This window comes from Apus apus, chromosome 3 (genome assembly GCF_020740795.1).
Source record: "Apus apus isolate bApuApu2 chromosome 3, bApuApu2.pri.cur, whole genome shotgun sequence".
Taxonomy (NCBI): domain Eukaryota; kingdom Metazoa; phylum Chordata; class Aves; order Apodiformes; family Apodidae; genus Apus; species Apus apus.
The window spans coordinates 47,507,101-47,525,759 of NC_067284.1; the positions used below are offsets into that span (position 1 = coordinate 47,507,101).

Sequence of the window (18,659 nt, forward strand, 5' to 3'; positions counted from 1 at the left end):
GGAATGCTGGGTGGGAAACGGGGAATGCTGGGGGGCTGGGAAAGCTGGAGGGGCTCGGGGAGCTGGGAATGCTGGGGGGCTGGGAAAGCTGGAAGGGCTCGGGGAGCTGGGAATGCTGGGGAGCTGGGAATGCTGGGGGAGCTGGGGTCCCGGGGCTCGGGCCGCGCTGCCCGGGGCCTGCTTCGGGCCGGCCTCCTCCCCTCTGCTGGGCAGGGCGCCGGCTCTGGGGAGCAGAGGGGGTCTGGGCTGTCGCCTGCGGTAGGGCTGGTGAGGGGATCCCCTGGCCTGGCGGGGTCCCTGAGGGAAGGGGCTTCCTGAGGGGCGTGACTCTCCCTGCACGACTCTCACCGCGTCGCTCGGTCGGTCTCGCCCGTGTGAAGTTCATCTGCGTTGGAAACGCTTTCCCTGTGACCTGGCCGCTCGATTCAGCGCCACATCAGCCGCGCGGGGAGCTGCAGCTCGCTGGTTCTCCTGGCCTGACCCAGGTCATGGCAGGCCTGGTCTTTGGCCTTTTTTTTGTCTTGGTGTGGCTCCTTGCAGGGGTTTCCCTGCTAAGACCAAGCCCTGCTACACCATCCCTGCTCTTCTGGGTAGGTTTTGTGCACCTGGGTTCATTTTATGTTGTGCACAATCTGTTGGCTGGGAAAGGGTTTTAAGCAGCAGCTTTATCCAAGTGAAGTTAGATTTGAATTAGCAGCAAAAGAATACAAACAGTGCGTATTTGCTTGTAACACCCTGGGCTTCCCATGTGCTGGAGGGACTATTTTAGCTTGTATCATAACTTTAAAAATATAAGCTCTATTATAAATAAAATAATGCTGGAGTTGGAAGATGGCTTATACCCGTTAGATTGATCTTGCCTCAACTACCATATTGTTATGAAGGCTTCTGTATACCTGTCTTACCTTGTGATTTCTGAATAACAAGTTCTTCACTTTGAGCAGTATACAAACATAATATGGCTTAGATGCAAAGCACATACTTGAATCCACATGCAAGTTAATTTTGTACAGTGTTCAAAGACACAGCAGCTCAAAAGAGCTCTGACTGAAAGAAGGATGCCCAAGTAGTGTTTAAAACATAGAATTTCAATGGCATATTATTTCTTCATTCCTCAACCATTTTTAACAGTTGCTTTTGAATTTTTTTTCCACTGGATTTATGTGTGGTTGAAACATATAAAACTGTTCTTTGGCTGTTGGAGAATGTTCACAGAAGGTCTTGGAAGTGAATGGTTTGGGGTTTTTTTTTCCCCCTTTTTTGTACTCAATTCTTAACAGGCAAATGGTCTTAAGCATAAAGGTGAAGACACATCCAGGTCATGGCCAGAGGAAAGGTTTGCTGGTAACAGTTTTGACCTCAACTTTTATCAGCTTCAAAATTATCAGAAGCACATCCTAAATGCCAGGGATCATGATCTTGAGGTACATTAAGCAGAGACGACAACAGTGCTAAATCCTGAACGCTTAACTCTAATGCAACGTTAAAGCTACAATCAGTAGAGAGCCAAGCTTTTAAAAGAGCTATTGAGGCATGTGAAGGTTGTTGTAGCTGGCCACCTCCTTGTCGCCTCAGGTTACAGATCATTTAGTTTGTTATGGAATCACAGGAGGGTCCTGGTTTCTATAAAATGAGTGGTAGAGCCGCATTTAATGCTATTGTGTAAGTTTGGGAAGTAGCAGATACTGCCTCTGGTGCTGGGCTGGGCTTTGGTTTCAGTTATACCACAGAGTGGTACAAAGCTGGAGCGTGTCCAAAGAAGGGCAACAAAGCTGGTGAAAGGCCTTGAGAACAAGTCTTATGAGGAGTGGCTGAGGGAACTGGGGCTATTCAGTCTCAAGAAAAGGAGGCTGAGGGAAGACCTCACTGCCCTCTACAACTACCTGAAAGGACGTTGTAAAGAGGAGCTGGTCTCTTCTCACAGGTACCTGGTGATAGAACAAGAGGGAAAGGCCTCAAGCTGCACCAGAGGAGGTTTGGACTAGACATTAGAAAGAACTTTTTCACTGAAAAGGTTGTCAGACATTGGAACAGGCTGCCCAGGGAGCTGGTTGAGTCACCATCCCTGGATGTGTTTAAAAGTCATCTAGATGTGGAGCTTGGGGATATGGCTTAGTGCTGGGCTTGGTAGAGTAGGGTTAATGGTTGGACTCAATGATCTTGAAGGTCTTTTCCAAACTAAGTGATTCTATGAAAGGACCTGTTTTTCTGGCAGGAAAACAGATAGATTGTGTGTTATTTCCCTCAGTGAGCACATCCTGCTCAATGTTGCACTAGGGTTAGGAGCAAGGGTTTTTGGAGGGTTTTGAAAGAAATAAAGTTTAGAACTGATGCTTTCACAGCTACAGTGTTACACATACCTCTGTGTTTGGCAAAAACAGCCCCCCTCGTGTTAAGAATTATTTGGGCTTGGAGTTTGTTCCATTGCTGTGTTGGAGAGCCTGGATTCTTACTTGGTATGTAACAAGCTGCTGAGCTAAGTTTAGTGCAGCTGTGGTTAGCAGCCACCTTCTTACTAACAATTTTGGTCTGGCAGGGTTGCTTCTCCAGAGCTGGGCTTCAGGGCAGGGTTAGCGTTCAGGGTTTTGCAAGTGTTAGTCTGTACAATCAGGTTTGTACTGGATTTAAAAGGAGTTGTCTGCATAATTTAAAGGTTGTTATCCACTGTCATCTCCATCTGCCTTGTTCTGTGTCCAACAGAAACTCCTTGGCTAGGGTTTGGTTTGCTCTTAGGTCACGGCAGGTCTGAAGGTGTCATTGGGTGGAGTGTGTGTTGTGTTTTATTGCTTGTTTTGTGTCTGCTATCTGTAATTTAGACCAGCAGATATGTAAGGCTGTCAAGCCGTTGAGTTTTGTTTAGGGCTTTGGCTACTGCTCCGTTTTCTGCTTCATCCCATGTGAGGCAGAGATTACTTTTTTATTCGTACTAGTGCATTTAAGGGTACCATTATAGTAAGGCTTCCTTTTGCAATGTCATGTTGATGCAGGTGTTGGTTGGTCATGTTGATCCAGGCAAAGGGTCGTGGACAAAACCTTTTTCTTAGGTTTTCGTAATTTGGTGCTGCTTGTGGGATAGTTTATCTGAGGTGGCTTAATTGCGGATGAAGTTCAGGCTCATGTCAGGGTGAAGGTTGGGGTTTGAGATGGCAGGCCCACAGGACCAAATTTGTTGTTAGGTCACACTTAGAGCCAGTGCTCACAGAAACCCTTCAGACTTGTTTTAGAGCTGGGCTTAGACTTTGCACATGATATCATTTTTCTTACCCTCTTATCATCATTTCTGGCTGTTCTGACCTTTTCCAGCACTTCCATGGAGCAGTGGGATGATAACAAATACAGAAAACACTCCCATGCTTGATCCTGGGGTTATAATAATTTTTTGAGGGTTTTTAAAGCTAAATTTCTTAAAACAAACAAACAAACAAAAAAACCCACCACAAATATTTGTGCTCTTGGTACTGTCCTTCAAATAGCACTTGGACCTATAGCCAATTCTGACTACATGTGGTAGAAACTGTTTTCTGGCATGTCAATAGGCAGCTGCACAGAGAGGAGAGATTTTTGGATGTGAATGTAAGCCTCACGTAGGGTCTTTTTTTCTTTTTTTCCTGAAGATAACTTGCTAGAACTAGTGTTCTCAAGGCAGTCGTGATGACAGCGTAAGAAATGATTGCCAAAGACAGGGTGACATCATTTCACCTAATGGCCTTAGATAAGTTATCAAGTACTATTACTTAATCATGCTCTGATAAAAGCAAGCAGCTTCTAAACATGTACTAAACGCAATACTCCTGCCTTCCCAGCACAAACTACTTTTGCAGGGCAAGTAGATTTTAAATTTTTAATCAAAAAGAAAGTCTCTCCCTAGTGCAGGGTGAGTAGGTTTTATTTTATTTTTTCCCTTCTCTCTGGACTTCCATCCCAGAGGTTACGGGGTGTCTGAGGGCTGTGCCCTGGTCAGAGCCCTGCAGGAGCTGCTGGCCCTGTGCCCCCATGCAGGGCCGGGATTGCTGCATCTCTGCTTCCACCTTCTGGAGGAGACAGTGAGCCAGGGATCCCGGGTTTTACAGATTTTTCCTGAGATTCTTTTGCTTGATTTCTTTTTTATTTTTCTTTTAATGTCTCCTGCTCTGGGTGTATCAAATGGACTATGGACTACTGTGAAGGCTTTTTGTCCCTTTTCTCTCACTCCCTTAATTTCTTGTTAGTCTGAGGGTTTTTTTTTCCTTTATGTTCCTTTAAAAAAATACGTATAATCACAGTCATGGACAACAGCTGAAAAAGCTGCTCAGCCAGCCTTTTCAGCAAAGGATCTAGCAAAAATGAGGATGTACGCCATGGCTGTATGTCAGGAAATGTACAGCATTCCCTACAAGTATTATCTTCTTACATGTACTAGTAGGTAAAGTCATCCAGTGCTGAAGCATGAGGATTAGGCAGCAGCACAAAATACAATGCTGCACTGTGGTTTGGAAGAGGAGAAAAATACCCTAATTATTAGGATTTTATTCTGCTGAGACATGAGGGTAAACATTGCTAATCCTGTGAACACTTTGCTATAAGGGATTCCTATGGATTCAGACCTTTTGTTTTTTGGAGGACTGTACTTTAAAGGTAGCTACATTGTCCGGGTATTCTTAAAAATACATTGTGGCATGAGAAATGTCAGCTTGGAGGTATGGGCTGGTCAACTCTAGCAGTGAAAATGGAGATAATTTATTTCACGCTTTCTTGGCAGCCTGAGCCTTCAGAGCTGCAATAGGTGGGGCATGCAAATACCCACATCTTCCATATGGACAGAATAAATTATACATATATACTTATATAGTGGGCTATATGATTTGCTGCTGTGCCCTGGATCTACAAAATCATGAGCATGAGTTGCATCACCAGTAGTTTTTGAACCAGATAAGAGTTGTTTTGAGGGTCCCCATCCACTTGTGTTAACATTCCATGGTAATATTATATGCAAAATTAAATTCAAGGTATCAGGTAACAGAAACACACTTAACCATTAATCTTGCCTTTTTTTCCTGCAAGTGCAATAAATGTGATCTGATCTCTGTTTTCAAAATTACAATATCTTAAAAAAATCTTACTGCACTTGTAGACTGATTGCCAGTTTTGGTTTTCCCAGAGAGTAACCCCCTCCTTGTTCTTAAGACATTTAATTTTTACCTTTTTTTTAAATTTTTTTTTTTTTTTTACATTTTTCCTCATCAGTGTCAAGTTGGCAGAGAAATCCTTGATTACAAGGCTGCAAAAAGAATTAGACAGGGACAGAGAAACTGCTGAATGACAGTCTATGGGACTCAGCCTGTATATACTGTTTATTTTTAGCACTTCTGCTTTCTTTTCCATCAGCTGTTAATACGTGAGGGTACAGAGATGCTCACAGGCAGGCACAGGGGTAGTGTAAGTTAGTGAGCTTGGTCTGTGAGGTGCAGCTGAAGTTCTTTGGTGAAAAAATTTGTTTGTACCTGGGGAAGTGATTCCACCCTCTCCCTCTAGATGACAGCAGAACACCGGCCTTGCTGCAAGGGATTGTTTCCTGAACGTATTTCAAAACAATACTGTTGTTTGCTGTCCTGCTTGACTACTTTTTTAAAAGATGTTGGAATTACTGTTGTAATACATTGCCCTGCTTTAGAACAAACTCTGCATACTTTGGACAGCTGATAAAAAGAAGAAGCACCAGGAGTTTAAACATGTTCTTTGATGAGTGTCTGTTTCTGCAAACATCAAGCATGTTCTCACCTGTGATAAATATCTCTGTATTTCACAGGGGAAGTGGGAATCAGATGCTTCTTGGCAAGCAAGATCCTGAACCCTTGGAGGCATCCTTGTTTCTACCAGGACATGAATGCGTTTCTCTGGAGCTCGCTGTGGAGCAGCAGGTCTGTGCCGGGGCAGTGCTTGCTGAGCGTGGTGCTGCAAGTTCTGCTTCCTTCCGCCAAGAGGCTGATGAGGCCAGTGGTAAGATGTGAGCTGCCTGCCTGCTGCATCGCCTCCCAGCTGGCCACATCAATCCCCCTCAAGTCTGTGGCCAGGGACAGCTCCCAAAAGCAGGCTCCCTGCTCAGGGCTTTCCCACCCACCTGCTCCTGTTGCCCAGGTGACTGCTTCTCTACACGGCATTTATTGAACCAAAGACAAGACAATCCCTCTGTTTCCTTGCAGCCAGCCAGGCTTTGCCTGCATGGGTTCTGGCCTCTGGAGAGCTTCATGTTTTTCTGTATGGAGTCCTTTCCATGGATCATCTCCTTTTCCCAGAGTGTTTCTGGAGGATTCTGTGAGAGACTTAGTGACTCATCTTCAAACGCTGAGTTAGAGATGGAGCAGCACACACTTAGGCCATGACACCCAGGGGATGCACCCACATGCACCATTGGCTATTTTGGACTTCCTTTTCTTGAACTTGGTCCTGTAGAAAGAAGAAAAACAATCACAAGTGAATGGAGAAGGTTCTTTGGAATGCAGATATCAATTTCTTCTTAAGAAAAGCCAGAAAAAAACAAAACATAAGCTCTTCAAAAAGCATGTTTAAATGCTGTAGTCACTCTCCCACGTCATCTTCCTCTCACAGAGAAACTGGAGAAGATTTTGAGCTATTGAACAGTAAGTGGATTGCTAGTTATGGGCTTTTTTTTTTTGTAATGGGTTGGCTTTTTTTTTAGGTTTTAAAATTGTTTTGGAGATGTGTGGGCATCCCAGTCACACTGCCAAAGGAGGGTGGAGGTCCAAACAGAATTTGCTGTTGGGAGGAACTAGGGGAAGATGGCTTCTTGTGTGGGTGGGAAGGTTTCTGCTTAGCTCCCTGGTTGTTCTCCTCATGGCCCCAGGCCCAAGCAGTGCTGCAAGAGCGGGCTCTGCTCCTTGTCAGTCCACAGTAAGGAAAACCCAGGAAACCCCCAAACTGGTTATTAGTTGTGTTTACAAGAGTGACAGCTCTGGGCTTTGAGGTTGGGGAATGGGGATGGTATTAATTTTTTGTCCGCAGTCATACTGGGATTATATGGAAGCCAGAAAATAGGCTTTCAAGATAACTTTACCCTGGAGTTTAAAATACTGATTGCTTTTTTAGGGTTTACTTTCAAAATTGGGATGTGCAGCCACAGTAAAAAATCTGGAATGGATAATGTGATTCTAGAAGTATACATTGCTTTTAAGAACTAACATAGACAGTGCTTTCAAAGAAAAGCTTTATACTTGAATACTTTGAAAATATTGTGACTTTACTCAAATGAAAGTTGCACTTCTGAATAATGGTCATCTTACCTGTTCTTGGGCTACAGCAGCTGTTTAAAAGATGAGTTCTGGGTGGGAATACAGAAGGGGACTTTTTCATCCAAGCTGGAATTTTTTAAGTATGGCAGAATAAAGCCAGTAGCTTTCTTAACTTGAAAATTATTTCAAGAGTGTATATATATAATATATCCAAGGAAGGGTGGTTGTGGCTTAGCACCAGTAACAGGAAAAAGTGAAGTAAGAGAAGCACCGATTCAAACAGAAACTGGGCTGTTGAGGGTTGCTGTAGGTTGGAGCAAGTGGAGTATATGGGAGTGGGACTTACATATTTGTTTGTCTCCAAGGAAGGGCACTTTGAAAGGGGAGGCTCTGATATGTTGCCTTGGCTTAAAGGGAGTGAAGGCCTGTGAAAAGTCAGGAGAGGCTGGAGAACTGGTTGGAGAAACCAGTTGTGATAAACCTACATCTCACAGAGGAAAGGTTCAAGAAACTGAGGCTGATAGGAGGTTGTGCTTCTGGGTAGTGTCAGGTTGGAACGTCCCCTCGTTACTGACCCTCAGGGAAGTCAGACCCTGTTGCTGGTAGGTCTTCTGCTTAGCTTCATGGCTTTCTAGTTAGGTGTTGCAGTGATGGCGAGTTGCAATGTTGTGAAGGGTAGGTTGAGGTATCCTATCAAAATCTCATTTTAAGTGATGTCCTGTTGCTTTAGATTTCCTCGTAGTTTAGCTGGAACAAACTTTATTGTTAGTTGCAGTATCTTTTTTGTTCTCCTCCTCTAGACCTTATCTTCAAGATTATATAAGTTCCTATTCACATATCTCTTATTTTGCTCCACTTTATTTCTGCTTCTGGGAGTACTGAAGACTGCAGTTAAGGTCTCTTAGAGATATGTAGCACAAACACAAGGGGAAAATATATGATCCCTGCCCCAGTTTGGAATAATGTGAGGCAAAGACTGAAGGTTCCTGGTCACTTCAAATGAAGTATCTGCCCCTGTTCCCTAGATCGTCCAGAAAATGCAGGAAAAAATAGGCTGTAAATAAGTATGGAAAACTAGGAAAGGTCTGAACTACCAGGATGTGAAAATAAAGAGATTTTCAAAGTGATAGGTGATGCCATCCCAGTTTTTTATTTGCAGTTCTCCTCTATTGGGAGTTTTTAGTTATGGGGCTCAGACAAGCTCCAGATGGGAACGGCGGGAACTGGAAATGAGCACCTGTCCAATGATGGTGTCATTCCCAGCATTGGTGTAGGGGGAAGGGACAAACTTGAAAGAAAGGGCTGCAAGTTGATAGTGGTGAGGATGACACAGCCCACCTTGTGCACATACAAAATGAAAGCTCTTATGATATTAGATAACACAAATTTACCATTAATTACTTTACTATATGCTGAAAGGTTGTTCCAAAACAACAACATGTTTGAGTTAATTTCTCAAGATTAAATGTTGTAGATGGTAAAGGCAATAAAGACTACATGAAGATCTAGGTCTTAAACAAAGAATTCAACCCTGTAGCTTTTATTTTCATTAATACCAGAAGCATTAAAAAAAATTGGACAGAACAGAAACTATTTTACACTGTATAGCACATTCACTCTCTGAGATCTTACATCTTGTATCTGTACAGCAGTATACAGCAACAGAAACATGCAGCTACTGGAACATAAACCTGTGGGTCTCCAAATAGAAAGTATTTTGGACAAACACCTCCCTTTCCACAAGCATCTCTGAATTTTAATGACAAGCTCAAAGCTGATGAAGAACTGGAATTCCCAGCATCTGTTATTATTTAGCAGAAATTAGCACCCCAAAGTACATTTGAAAAATGTCTGCTGCTAGTGGACAGGATTTCAGGTTTTCAACTCTCAGCAACATTCGCATTACATTGTTTAATTACTTGGCTCTTTACCTCAGTATGAGGTAAATGAGCAGCCTGCTAAATCTGTCGATGGAACTGAGCAACCATCTCAGCTTAAAATCAATTGTGAAGCAAATGATAATGTGCTCCCCCCTCTGTGGGTTACTGCTGTACTACAAACTCCTCACTGCCTGTAAATTGGTATTGGTGTAGCACTCAGTAGCCTCAGTTGTGAAAAAAATCATACAAAGTCAGAACCAAACAATTATCTCTGCCCTAAGGATCCTGCAGTGTCTTGCTGTCCTTTTAAAACTTGATCCCCATGTTACTTTTTCCTGCTCCTGAAGTTTCAGGAAAACTGCTGAGCAGCTGCAGTCACCAGTTATTTACTGGAGTTAGATCTGCACAGCACCTTGCCAATGAGCCCAAGGAGACCTTTCACTCCTTCCAGTGATAGTCTTTCTTGGATATCTGCCTTTATATAGACATTTGGAGAAACTGAAACCCCAGCTTCACTAATGTGAATAAAAGTGGTGTCTGTGTTGCTTAGCTAGATGTGTCTTGGATCATGGCTTTTGGCAGACCATATCCATGAGGTGCTGGAGGCAGACAGCTGGCTAGGCAGCCTCTTGCTGTGTGAAATGTACACTAGTGTATTTGTAAGTGGTTATAAAAACAACTTTTCAAGGTTAGTGTCCAGGTTTATTGGTTAGCACATGAATGAGAGTCCAAAGGCTTTTTTCAGTTTGGCTACCTTCATTATTATTTTTTAAGTTTTTTGTGTGTGTGTTTTTCTCTTCCTTAGAAACATGCAGGCCATGAAGTCTAATGTTTCATAAATTTGCTGAAGGACTTTAAGAATCTCAGAAAAATACACCAAGGTGATAGAGGCAGTGAGCTTTGAATGTGCAAAACAATCACCTAAAGCTAATTAGTAGTCTGTAGTTTTAATGGATAATCAAATGCTGGATTCTTATAAGAGACCAAGTGTGTACCATACTGCTCACTCTGAGGCTTTTTGCATGCCTTACGCAGAAACAGAGACAAAATGATAGTGGAAATAAGAAAGAGTCCACTTGCTGCAGACAGAGCAGCAAAGACAGACTTGTAGCTGGGTTTTGTTTTAAATTTGGTGCATGAATTACCTGCAATTCCCTGGCTTACTGCCTGGCTGGACCCTGCTTTGTTAGAAGCAGTCACACAGATGTGGTACGTGGTGTATGGTGATAGATTATACAGCGTGTGCTGCCTTGCTGTGGAATAAATATTGTCCAGGACAAGCTTTCTGTCCTCCTTGCCCTGGGCATGAAACATCAGCTCATAGGTTTGAACAACTGAATTTGGGGCACACCAGCGGATCTGTGCAGAGCTGTCTGTAACTTCAGACACCTCTCTGAGCGTTGGTGGATCTGGAACCTCATCTTCCCTCGACATGCCAGGACACAGACACTGGGATACACTCTGAAGTTCGCTGCATGGCCTCTGAAGGTGTCTGCAAGGGTTGTAGTCACAGGCAACATATGCAACTTGCACTGGGGTTTCTGTCGGCTGCTCATTGTAATCATAGTCATCTACATAGTGTATCAGTGACCTGGTGGACCCTAGCTCTGGCCGAGCACTGGTCCTTGTGGAGTTCACCTGTGGTAGGCTTGTAGGTCCCCCAGTGTGAACAGCAAAGGGGTAGATATAATGGTCAGTGGCATTAGGTTTTGCTGTTGCTTTAGTAGAATAATCTGTAGTGGGCTGGTTGAATGGACCTTCCCGGGGAGACGTCACATCAGTTGTTCTGAGCTCTCTCTTTAGCTGATATGTTTCAGTTTGACTTGTGGAGCCATAATCTGAGGATTGACTATGGAACTCTTTGAGAAAACTCTGTGGGGTGGTTATGGATGCAAGAGAAGGGGGGTGGCTTGTGGATTTGGAAGCTGCCTCCTCTTCCTGGGAGGAAATGTTGGCCTTTGTGAGCATGACCTCAGTTGGTTTGGCTGCCGTTGTGCTCATTACATTCCTCTGAGTTGGGGAGCTGGTGTAAGTGTCTTTGGTTAGCAGAGCAGAGTCTGTTGTTACTGCAGTAGTGGCATTATAACTGGTGAGGCTGACAGCCTCATGTTCAGGAAGGGAGGTGTTTGAATTTGGGTGTGTAACATTTCCCACAGACTGGCATTTATCATGGAGCTCAAGCAGTGAAACAGATGTTGAAGGTCCATCTTCCTGGGGTGTGTTGCAAAAAGTCTCTGAAGCCCTGCAGAGGGGACAAGTTAGAATATACAAGATCCACATGAACATTACAGGCTTCTCTAAGGCTGCATGCATTGGAGCTGGCAACCTGTTGTCCCAAAACAGTCTTTATGTTAAAGATATGAAACCAAAGCTAGGTGGTCTTAATGATAGCCCTTTGCTTGGCAAAAGGCTTTATACAGCACCAGGAACTCAGCTGACTGACTTTATGGTATTTTAAGGTGCAGGGATATCTTTTGCCTGAGAAGCAGCATCCTTTGCTAGAAGAACTGTGGACTTCAGCAAGAGTGGTGGGGTTCAAGGCAATTTGTCATAAAGGGCCAGGCTTTAATGCCACACTAGGTGGAGAACGCCTGCACAGATACAACAGGGTTCCCAAGATCCTGAAGCCAGCTGGTTTAGGCAGCTGGAGCTGTGCAGACGTGGGATGTGCTTTTAAAAGACTATGCTGGAGTTCTTTCTTTACTCAGATATTGCATGTTTTGTTAAGAATGCAACTGCTAAACTCTTAGTGAGGAGAAACAATCTAATGTTAACAGTCTGCTTCCCTGCTCTCTCCACTACAGATGACAAATCTTGGTGGCCTTTCAAAAGGAAGAGATCATATACAGCAAAACAGTTCCTTTTAACTACAGCTTACTGTAATTAGCCTGTCAAACTGTAGGAGAGCATGGAAACAATAGGTGACAAACGGTGCTATTTACAAGGGGTTTGTTGTCTGCCAGCGCTGATCTAGGCTTTGGAAATGCAAGGGCACAGAGGAAAAAATGTGCTAAGTATTTTGCAAAGTCTTCCAGTTCCTGCTCCCAGTGGTGGCCCATCAAGGCCACTAAGTCAGCTCGTTTTTTTTATCTCCAGCTAACAGAGAAATCTGAATAGAGAAAATAAGCCCTTCTCACCAATCTACAGCTAATATAGTTTTCTACTGTTCTGCATATGCCCAACCGCATTTGACCACATTCAAGTATTATTCAGCCATGCTTTGTCCCTAAAAGGGGCTTCATTTTACATTTCTACTTCTTGTGGAAGGAAAGAGCACACAAGGAATTAGAATAACTTGGATGAAAGTCAACGTTTGGTCGCTAGATTTCGTACACATTAACGTTGTGTACGAGCATTACTTTATCTCCATGAACTCACTTTTGCAGCACAACTTTTTTGGTCTTGGAGAGCAGCCAGGAGAGTTGGCAGTCGCATAGCAGAGGATTTCCGTACAAGTTGATGGTGATACTTGCCGATGAATTGATATTCCAAGGATTAAAGGAACTCAGGTTACAGCTACAAGATGACAAATTCAGGAATTAGCAAGCGCTGAGGTACCTTCCAAGGGCTGCAGTGTGCTTAAGTGTGATCCACCACGTGCAAAACACAAAGCAATATTCCCAGTTCCCTTGGAAGGAGCCAGTTACCAACACCATTGTTCTGCACACTTCAAGGTCCAGCCCAATACTTGCCCATCTCTGCAATTTGCAGAGTAGCTGCTGTGAGTTAAAGCCTATCGAAAGTCTCCCAAGGGGAGATGGCAGCTGGAGGGGAAAGGACCTGGCAGGTATCCTCTGTGAAACATTATCTCCTCCCTGCCATCACGCATTCAGCTGCTCTTTGCTTTTTTACTACACCATTGCTCTAGCTACTCTCTCAGTTTGCTGGTAATGGCTTCACTGTATGCCAATCACCCTCCTTATGTTAATTACCCCTCTCTTAACATACGTTCTCTTATCTGTTAAAGTCAAATGACTAATACAGGAAGACCTTGTTTGCCGGTATTGTATAGCTGTCCTCCCTGCAGAAAAGAGTGATAACGTGACCTCCCTGCAGCCCGAGTACTTAGAAGTTGCTCTCTTTTGTCAATAACTTTAACTGCTACTCCTTTGTTTTTCAAGTTTAGGTAATGATTTTTAGCACTTTAAGCTGGCATTCCTGCAGACATTGTAAGTGGAGATGGACTCCTGATTTTTTTTTTGCTTAAATTGGTTTGTTTTCCTGAAACGGTTTCCTACAGCACAGTCTTTTCTGGTTTTTGTATTTGTTCTAGTATTTGTTTTCTGATGTGCTTGTAATCTGGGCCTATATTATAGAAATATTTTAAGGTGTTCTCCAAATATTATTCTTTATACCAATTGTTCTGTGTGCAATTTGTCTACCCTTTTTTTGATAAATCACCTTCAACTTCTGTTTCCATTAGCATGTCAACAGGTGTGTGACATAACAAGTAAGTCACACTGATGTGTTGTTACCTCTAGAATAAGCACTAAACCATTGCTGTTACTAACGCTGAACAAGGGACTCTATTAATCTCTTGCACTAAAGGAGGGACAGGATTTTTTTTACTGCTTCCAAGGTGCAGATTTTAGGAAACTGTCAGCTTTCATCTTTTGTAGAGCAAGAAATCCACAGTGATTCACTTCTCTGGTGAGACACTGCCATGGTAATGTTGGAAGCATGGTCTTTTATTGCAAGTGAGCTTCAGTGGATCTGTGCTAATCTTAAGAATGCTAGATTAGCATTCTCCCAGTGGACTGGAAGATACAGCAGATGAGTGGGAGCGTGATGGATGCGATTTTAAGCAACCAGTAACTGTGCTATGAGTTTCATGCCATCTCTTTGGGCTGTACCAGCTCTGTTGCTGGATCAGGTCTACATGACAGGCTTTACAGGCTTTATCTAAGTAAGAAACACGTGTTTCTCTGTGGTACACCCATACCTCCCCTCCTGTATATTTGATAACAAGCAAACTCTGCATAAGAAACATCTCCCAAGCACCATGGTGCTGTGAGGCAAAGGCAACGTTAGGTGAGGAACAAAAAAGAAAACAACTCACTTCTCAAATGAGAGATGGCTCAGATGAGGAGCACTGTCAAACATCTCTGTCCTAATGAAACCCAGTGAGTGGGAGTCTTGACAGTTCAGCTCTTGGAGATCAGGCATGGAACTGAGGAAGTCAGTATCGAGGCTTCTTAATCGTGACATCTTTGTCAGGTGAAGTGATCTGAGGTTGGACAAGTCTCTGGTCCACTCTGGTTGAACTGAAGCAGAAAAACTATTTCTACGTGTTGCCTAAACAAAGCATTCCTGTGGATTTCTGCCTAGAAAAAGTTTTGAATTCACAGAGATATAAAAATCTCTCCATGGTGTTCAGCAGCTGTTCTATTTGGGAAAGGAATAGAACAAAAATCAATACACGAGTGCATAAAGGCCGATGCAATCACCTATTTGTAATAATTGGCTGCTGGCTTGGTCGTGCTGTCACAGGGCAGAGGAAAAGAGGGCAAGACAGAAGGACAATAAAGCTGTTAAGAGATACGGAACAGCTTTCCTATTAGGCGAGATTAAATGAACAAGAATTTCTCTTCCTAGAGAATTGATGGATAAGGGGAGATTAGAGAGGTCAACAAAGTCCTGAATGGTGTGAGAAGGGCAAAAACTTCTAGCACAGGAAAAAGAGGCAAGAGACATGAAACTGAAAGAGTAACTCTTATACAAAAGTGCCTTTTCCTCCCACGACTGAATTGTGTAACTCTCTACCACAAGAAAGTTTACGCAAATTTATGGAGGAAATTTGCTGGTATATCTGTTATATTTGAGTACAGGTGAAACCTTTAGCTTGGGGAGTCCATAAACTGCTGGTGACAGGAAACAGGGCACATACACAAGGGGAAAAAACCCTCTGTGCTGCTTCTCTTTCTTCCACTCTCTACAGGACAAGTGCCAGATAAAGGCAGATAAAAGAAAAAATGATGCTGTAAATTGCTCAGGGCAGGGATTGTCTTCCTGTGCGGAAGCCAAGCGGTTGACACAAAAAGCCTCTCTGTGTCACTTCAATACAGTGGGATAAGGCAGAGTGTAACTGTAGGAATAGACAAAGATTTCAGCAGTGTGTCTGGAAGGAGAAATGCATTTCCTCCTCCATGTCTCAAAACTAATCTCAGGGCTGACAGCGGGATGACTGTCACTAAGCAGGTAGTGGAACTGGGATGGAGGTGGGCAACTGCAGTGGGACACATGGTCCTCCTTTTTGATGGGGTCTGGTCTCTGCCCTTCCTTTGGGAGGCTGGTCTGCATGAGGTTTACCCCAGTAGTATGTGAACAGTTGGGAGAGTACCTTCCACGCTTGGACCAGCTATTTACAGCTTTCAGAATGGTATGTTCCCCCTCCACCCCAGGCTCGGCCAGGATGGGAGCCATCATCCCAGCAAGGCTTCTGCTCTCCCCAGCATGACCAAACCCCGTGTTTACAGTGAGAAATCCAGAAACTTACTTTTCTCAAGAAAGGTCTCACTCAGATCAAGCATGTTGATGGTGTTTCCAAGCTTGTTTATGGCCTCAGTGGGAGATGTGCTAATGGCAAAAGCAGACTCCCTAATTCCCCTGCTGTCATCCTTCCCAAGCAGCGTTGCAGAGAGGTTCAGGAACTGCAGGTGAGGGTAACAGGAAAAAGCCAGTGGTTGGATTTCTATCAGTGGATTTCCGGCCAGGGACAGCCACCTCAAGTTAGGAAGGGCAGCGCTGTGGCATGAGGGCACAAATGACAGCTTATTAAAGCTTAAGTCCAAGGAGTGGAGACTGCTGAGGGCTTCAGATCCCCATCTGACTGCCTGGAGATGGTTGTGCCTCATTGAGAGGATGCGCAGCCGCTTGAGGTTTGCTATCTCTGTGCCATTCACCTCTTCTAAGAGGTTGTTGCTGAGGTCCAGGGTCACCAGGGCCTCTGGAAGGCAGACGGGGAAAGCTGTCAGGCTGCTGTTGGTCAGCTGCAGTGTGATCCAGGTCCTGTTCTTCCGATCCTCACAGGACATGCTGGTGAGATTAACATTCTCCCAAGAGTTTTCCTGAGCCAGCTGGAAAAAGGTGGTGACATCCCTGGATGCTACAGGCTCTGCTCTGCTCACTGGGCCTGATGACGCTGTGTTCCCCACCAGCAGAGAGAGGATAAGCAAAGGTGAAAACATTCTTCTCCGAAGTGGCTTGCAATTAACTTGCAGGATCTGTTTGTGTTTTGTTTTAGGGAGGGGAAAACAAATAATTGGCATTAAGATCTCAATTAAATCCTTCCAGGCAGCTAAAAGCTATTTAAAAGCGAAACATCTTTAAGTCCTTTCCTATTGCATCCAGACCGCAGAAGTGATCATTACGGTCTCTTCTGTAATTAAGCTTAAGTAAACATGAACCCTTGGGGACAGAAGTATCAGCATCTACAGTTTTTCACGCAGAAAGCAACCAAGTTGTAGCACCAGCCTGGTTCCCACACCAGTACCCTCGATCCCAGCCTGGCACCCAGAAGAGCTGCAGCCTACGAGGTACGTTCCCCAGTCCCCCCGCTGGGCTGTGCCTGTGCAGCACAGGGGTCTGAGGCAAAGACAGTGCTACTCCAGTATAACAATACCAGTTGGTACTGTAATGGTCAGGCTGCAAGGGAGCTGCACTGTGAGACTGACCCTCCACCTCTGCTCCTGACCCGATGGCAGTGCCTGGAGCTTGTCTGCCAGGCCCTGCTGCAGGTGAGTGCAGCAGACGTGCTCCACACTCCAGCTCCTGGGGAAGGGATGTGCTGACAGTGCAGGTCCTGAACCACATTTCAGTATAAGTGGTCAGAAACCGAGTGTGGTCCCGGATCAGGGCCCCAAAGGCCTGGGTACCGAGGAAGCATATTATGTATGCAATGTTACAGTTCTCTCTGCCCTCCCTCCTTGCCCCACCCCATGTTGTCTTTGCCATTAAAAAAAAAAAGTGAAAGAAGGAAAAAAAAAAAAAAAAAAAGAGAGGGAAAGAAAAAGTCCTAGACTACTTGTCCAAGGCTGTGCAGGTAATCTGTGTCAGAGGAGGGAATTAAGCACAGCGTGAAACCAGAGCTTTACATACTGAGCTACCTTTTGTGCTGCCAGGCATCATAAAAATCATTCTTCATCCAAAAAACCTACACAGTGGAGGGGGGTGACTGAAACCCCGCTTATTATGAAATACCACAAACTTATTCCAAATCTTAATAGCTACTCGCTGTTCCCTGAATGATGCCAGGTCTTGCCCAGACCATCATCAGTTGCTGCCATCCCAGGTGTTAAGTATAAAAATAGTTTAAGTTGGTTGCCTGTGTCCTTTTTGTCATCTGGAACCGGGCAAGAGCTGAGCAGCCTCAGGGCTTTCTGGTCGCTGAAGCTGCTGGATTCCCAGCACGTGGCAAGGGAGAGGATGGGAGGAAGGGGACTGCTGGATCCCGATCTTAGATTTCATCTGAATCCCTGGCTCTACCCCGCACCCGCTGGCACGTACCTGCCCAGGAGCCCCGCTGCCTCGTGCCTCCGCTCTGCGTGGCCCCGCTCGCCTGGCCTTGATTTTATACACTTGGGTGACTCAGCCGAGCGCCTGAAACGCGAAATGCCTCTTTTCTGTTCCCAGCTTTCCCTGCTGGCGGCTCTGCCCCCAAGCTCAGGAGAGGCTTGTTCCAGGCTCGCTCCCCCGCGTCCCGCTTTCCCCTGCCTGGAGGGGGGGGGGGGCAGCTTTCCCCGCTCCCTTGGCCCGAGCGGGAGGTGGGTGGGAGGGCTCTGATTTCCTAACACTCAGTCAGGGCTGTTTCGTCTGTCTTTGTCTAAGCAGAGGCGGGGGGAAAGAGGGGGAAAGGGAAAAGACCAGTGTCTGTAGTCCCAAGTCTCACGTCTTCCACTGACAGGGGGGAAGGGAGAAGAATGATTGTGTTTCTTTGCTGACAGGTCCTGGTGGTACAAAACTAAGAAGGCTATGTCTGCTGACACAGGCTTTGGTCGCTCTGTAGGCGCCAATAAAAGGCTTTAAGTGTTTGTATTTCTCTCTCAGACCCTTGTACTTGGGAGTAAGTCCTGAAAATGTTCACGCAGGACAAAATTACTTTTCTAAGGAGGCCCTTGAGAAATGTGAAAAGCAAAGCTCTCGCCTACTGCTCCTGCAGCGGGGAATTCTCTCAGCTGATGGAAAGGGCCTGTGGCTGCACGTGATGGACTTGGAAGGCCTCTCCCTGTCCTGCTGTGTGTGGGTTGTATTCTCTGTTCTGCATCTGCTGTACCGTGTGGTTTGGGAGAACTCCCTTCCCGCTCCTCTCCTCCCAAGCTGTGTAAGTAAAGCTGACAAAGTAAAACATCTCCCACCAAGGGACTCGCCCTGAGCTGGGTTTCTCAGCATTCCCACCAGTCAAATAATAATTAGGCTGATCAAGTCATGAAAGTAAAGCCAGGAACTGGAAAGGGAGGACTTGGTAGATTGTTCCCAAGTAAAAGCAAAAGGGTGGTTGTTCAGTTGCTACTGTAAGACAATAAATTATTAGAATTTTCAGGGAAAACGGTAGTCA

The 18,659-nt window shown here is 44.8% G+C and overlaps 1 protein-coding gene across 1 annotated transcript; it reads right to left on the minus strand.

The window, feature by feature from the left end:
- Positions 1–8,761: 8,761 nt before the first annotated feature.
- LRRN4 (leucine rich repeat neuronal 4) lies at positions 8,762–17,671 on the minus strand. Its single transcript, XM_051614977.1, has 5 exons — positions 17,612–17,671; positions 15,603–16,329; positions 14,166–14,370; positions 12,485–12,622; positions 8,762–11,348 (listed from the first exon to the last, which is right to left on the minus strand). The coding sequence occupies exons 2-5, from the start codon at positions 16,291–16,293 to the stop codon at positions 10,034–10,036; spliced, it is 2,349 nt and encodes a 782-aa protein (XP_051470937.1). The 5' UTR covers positions 16,294–16,329; positions 17,612–17,671; the 3' UTR covers positions 8,762–10,033.
- Between the last annotated feature and the right edge of the window lie 988 nt (positions 17,672–18,659).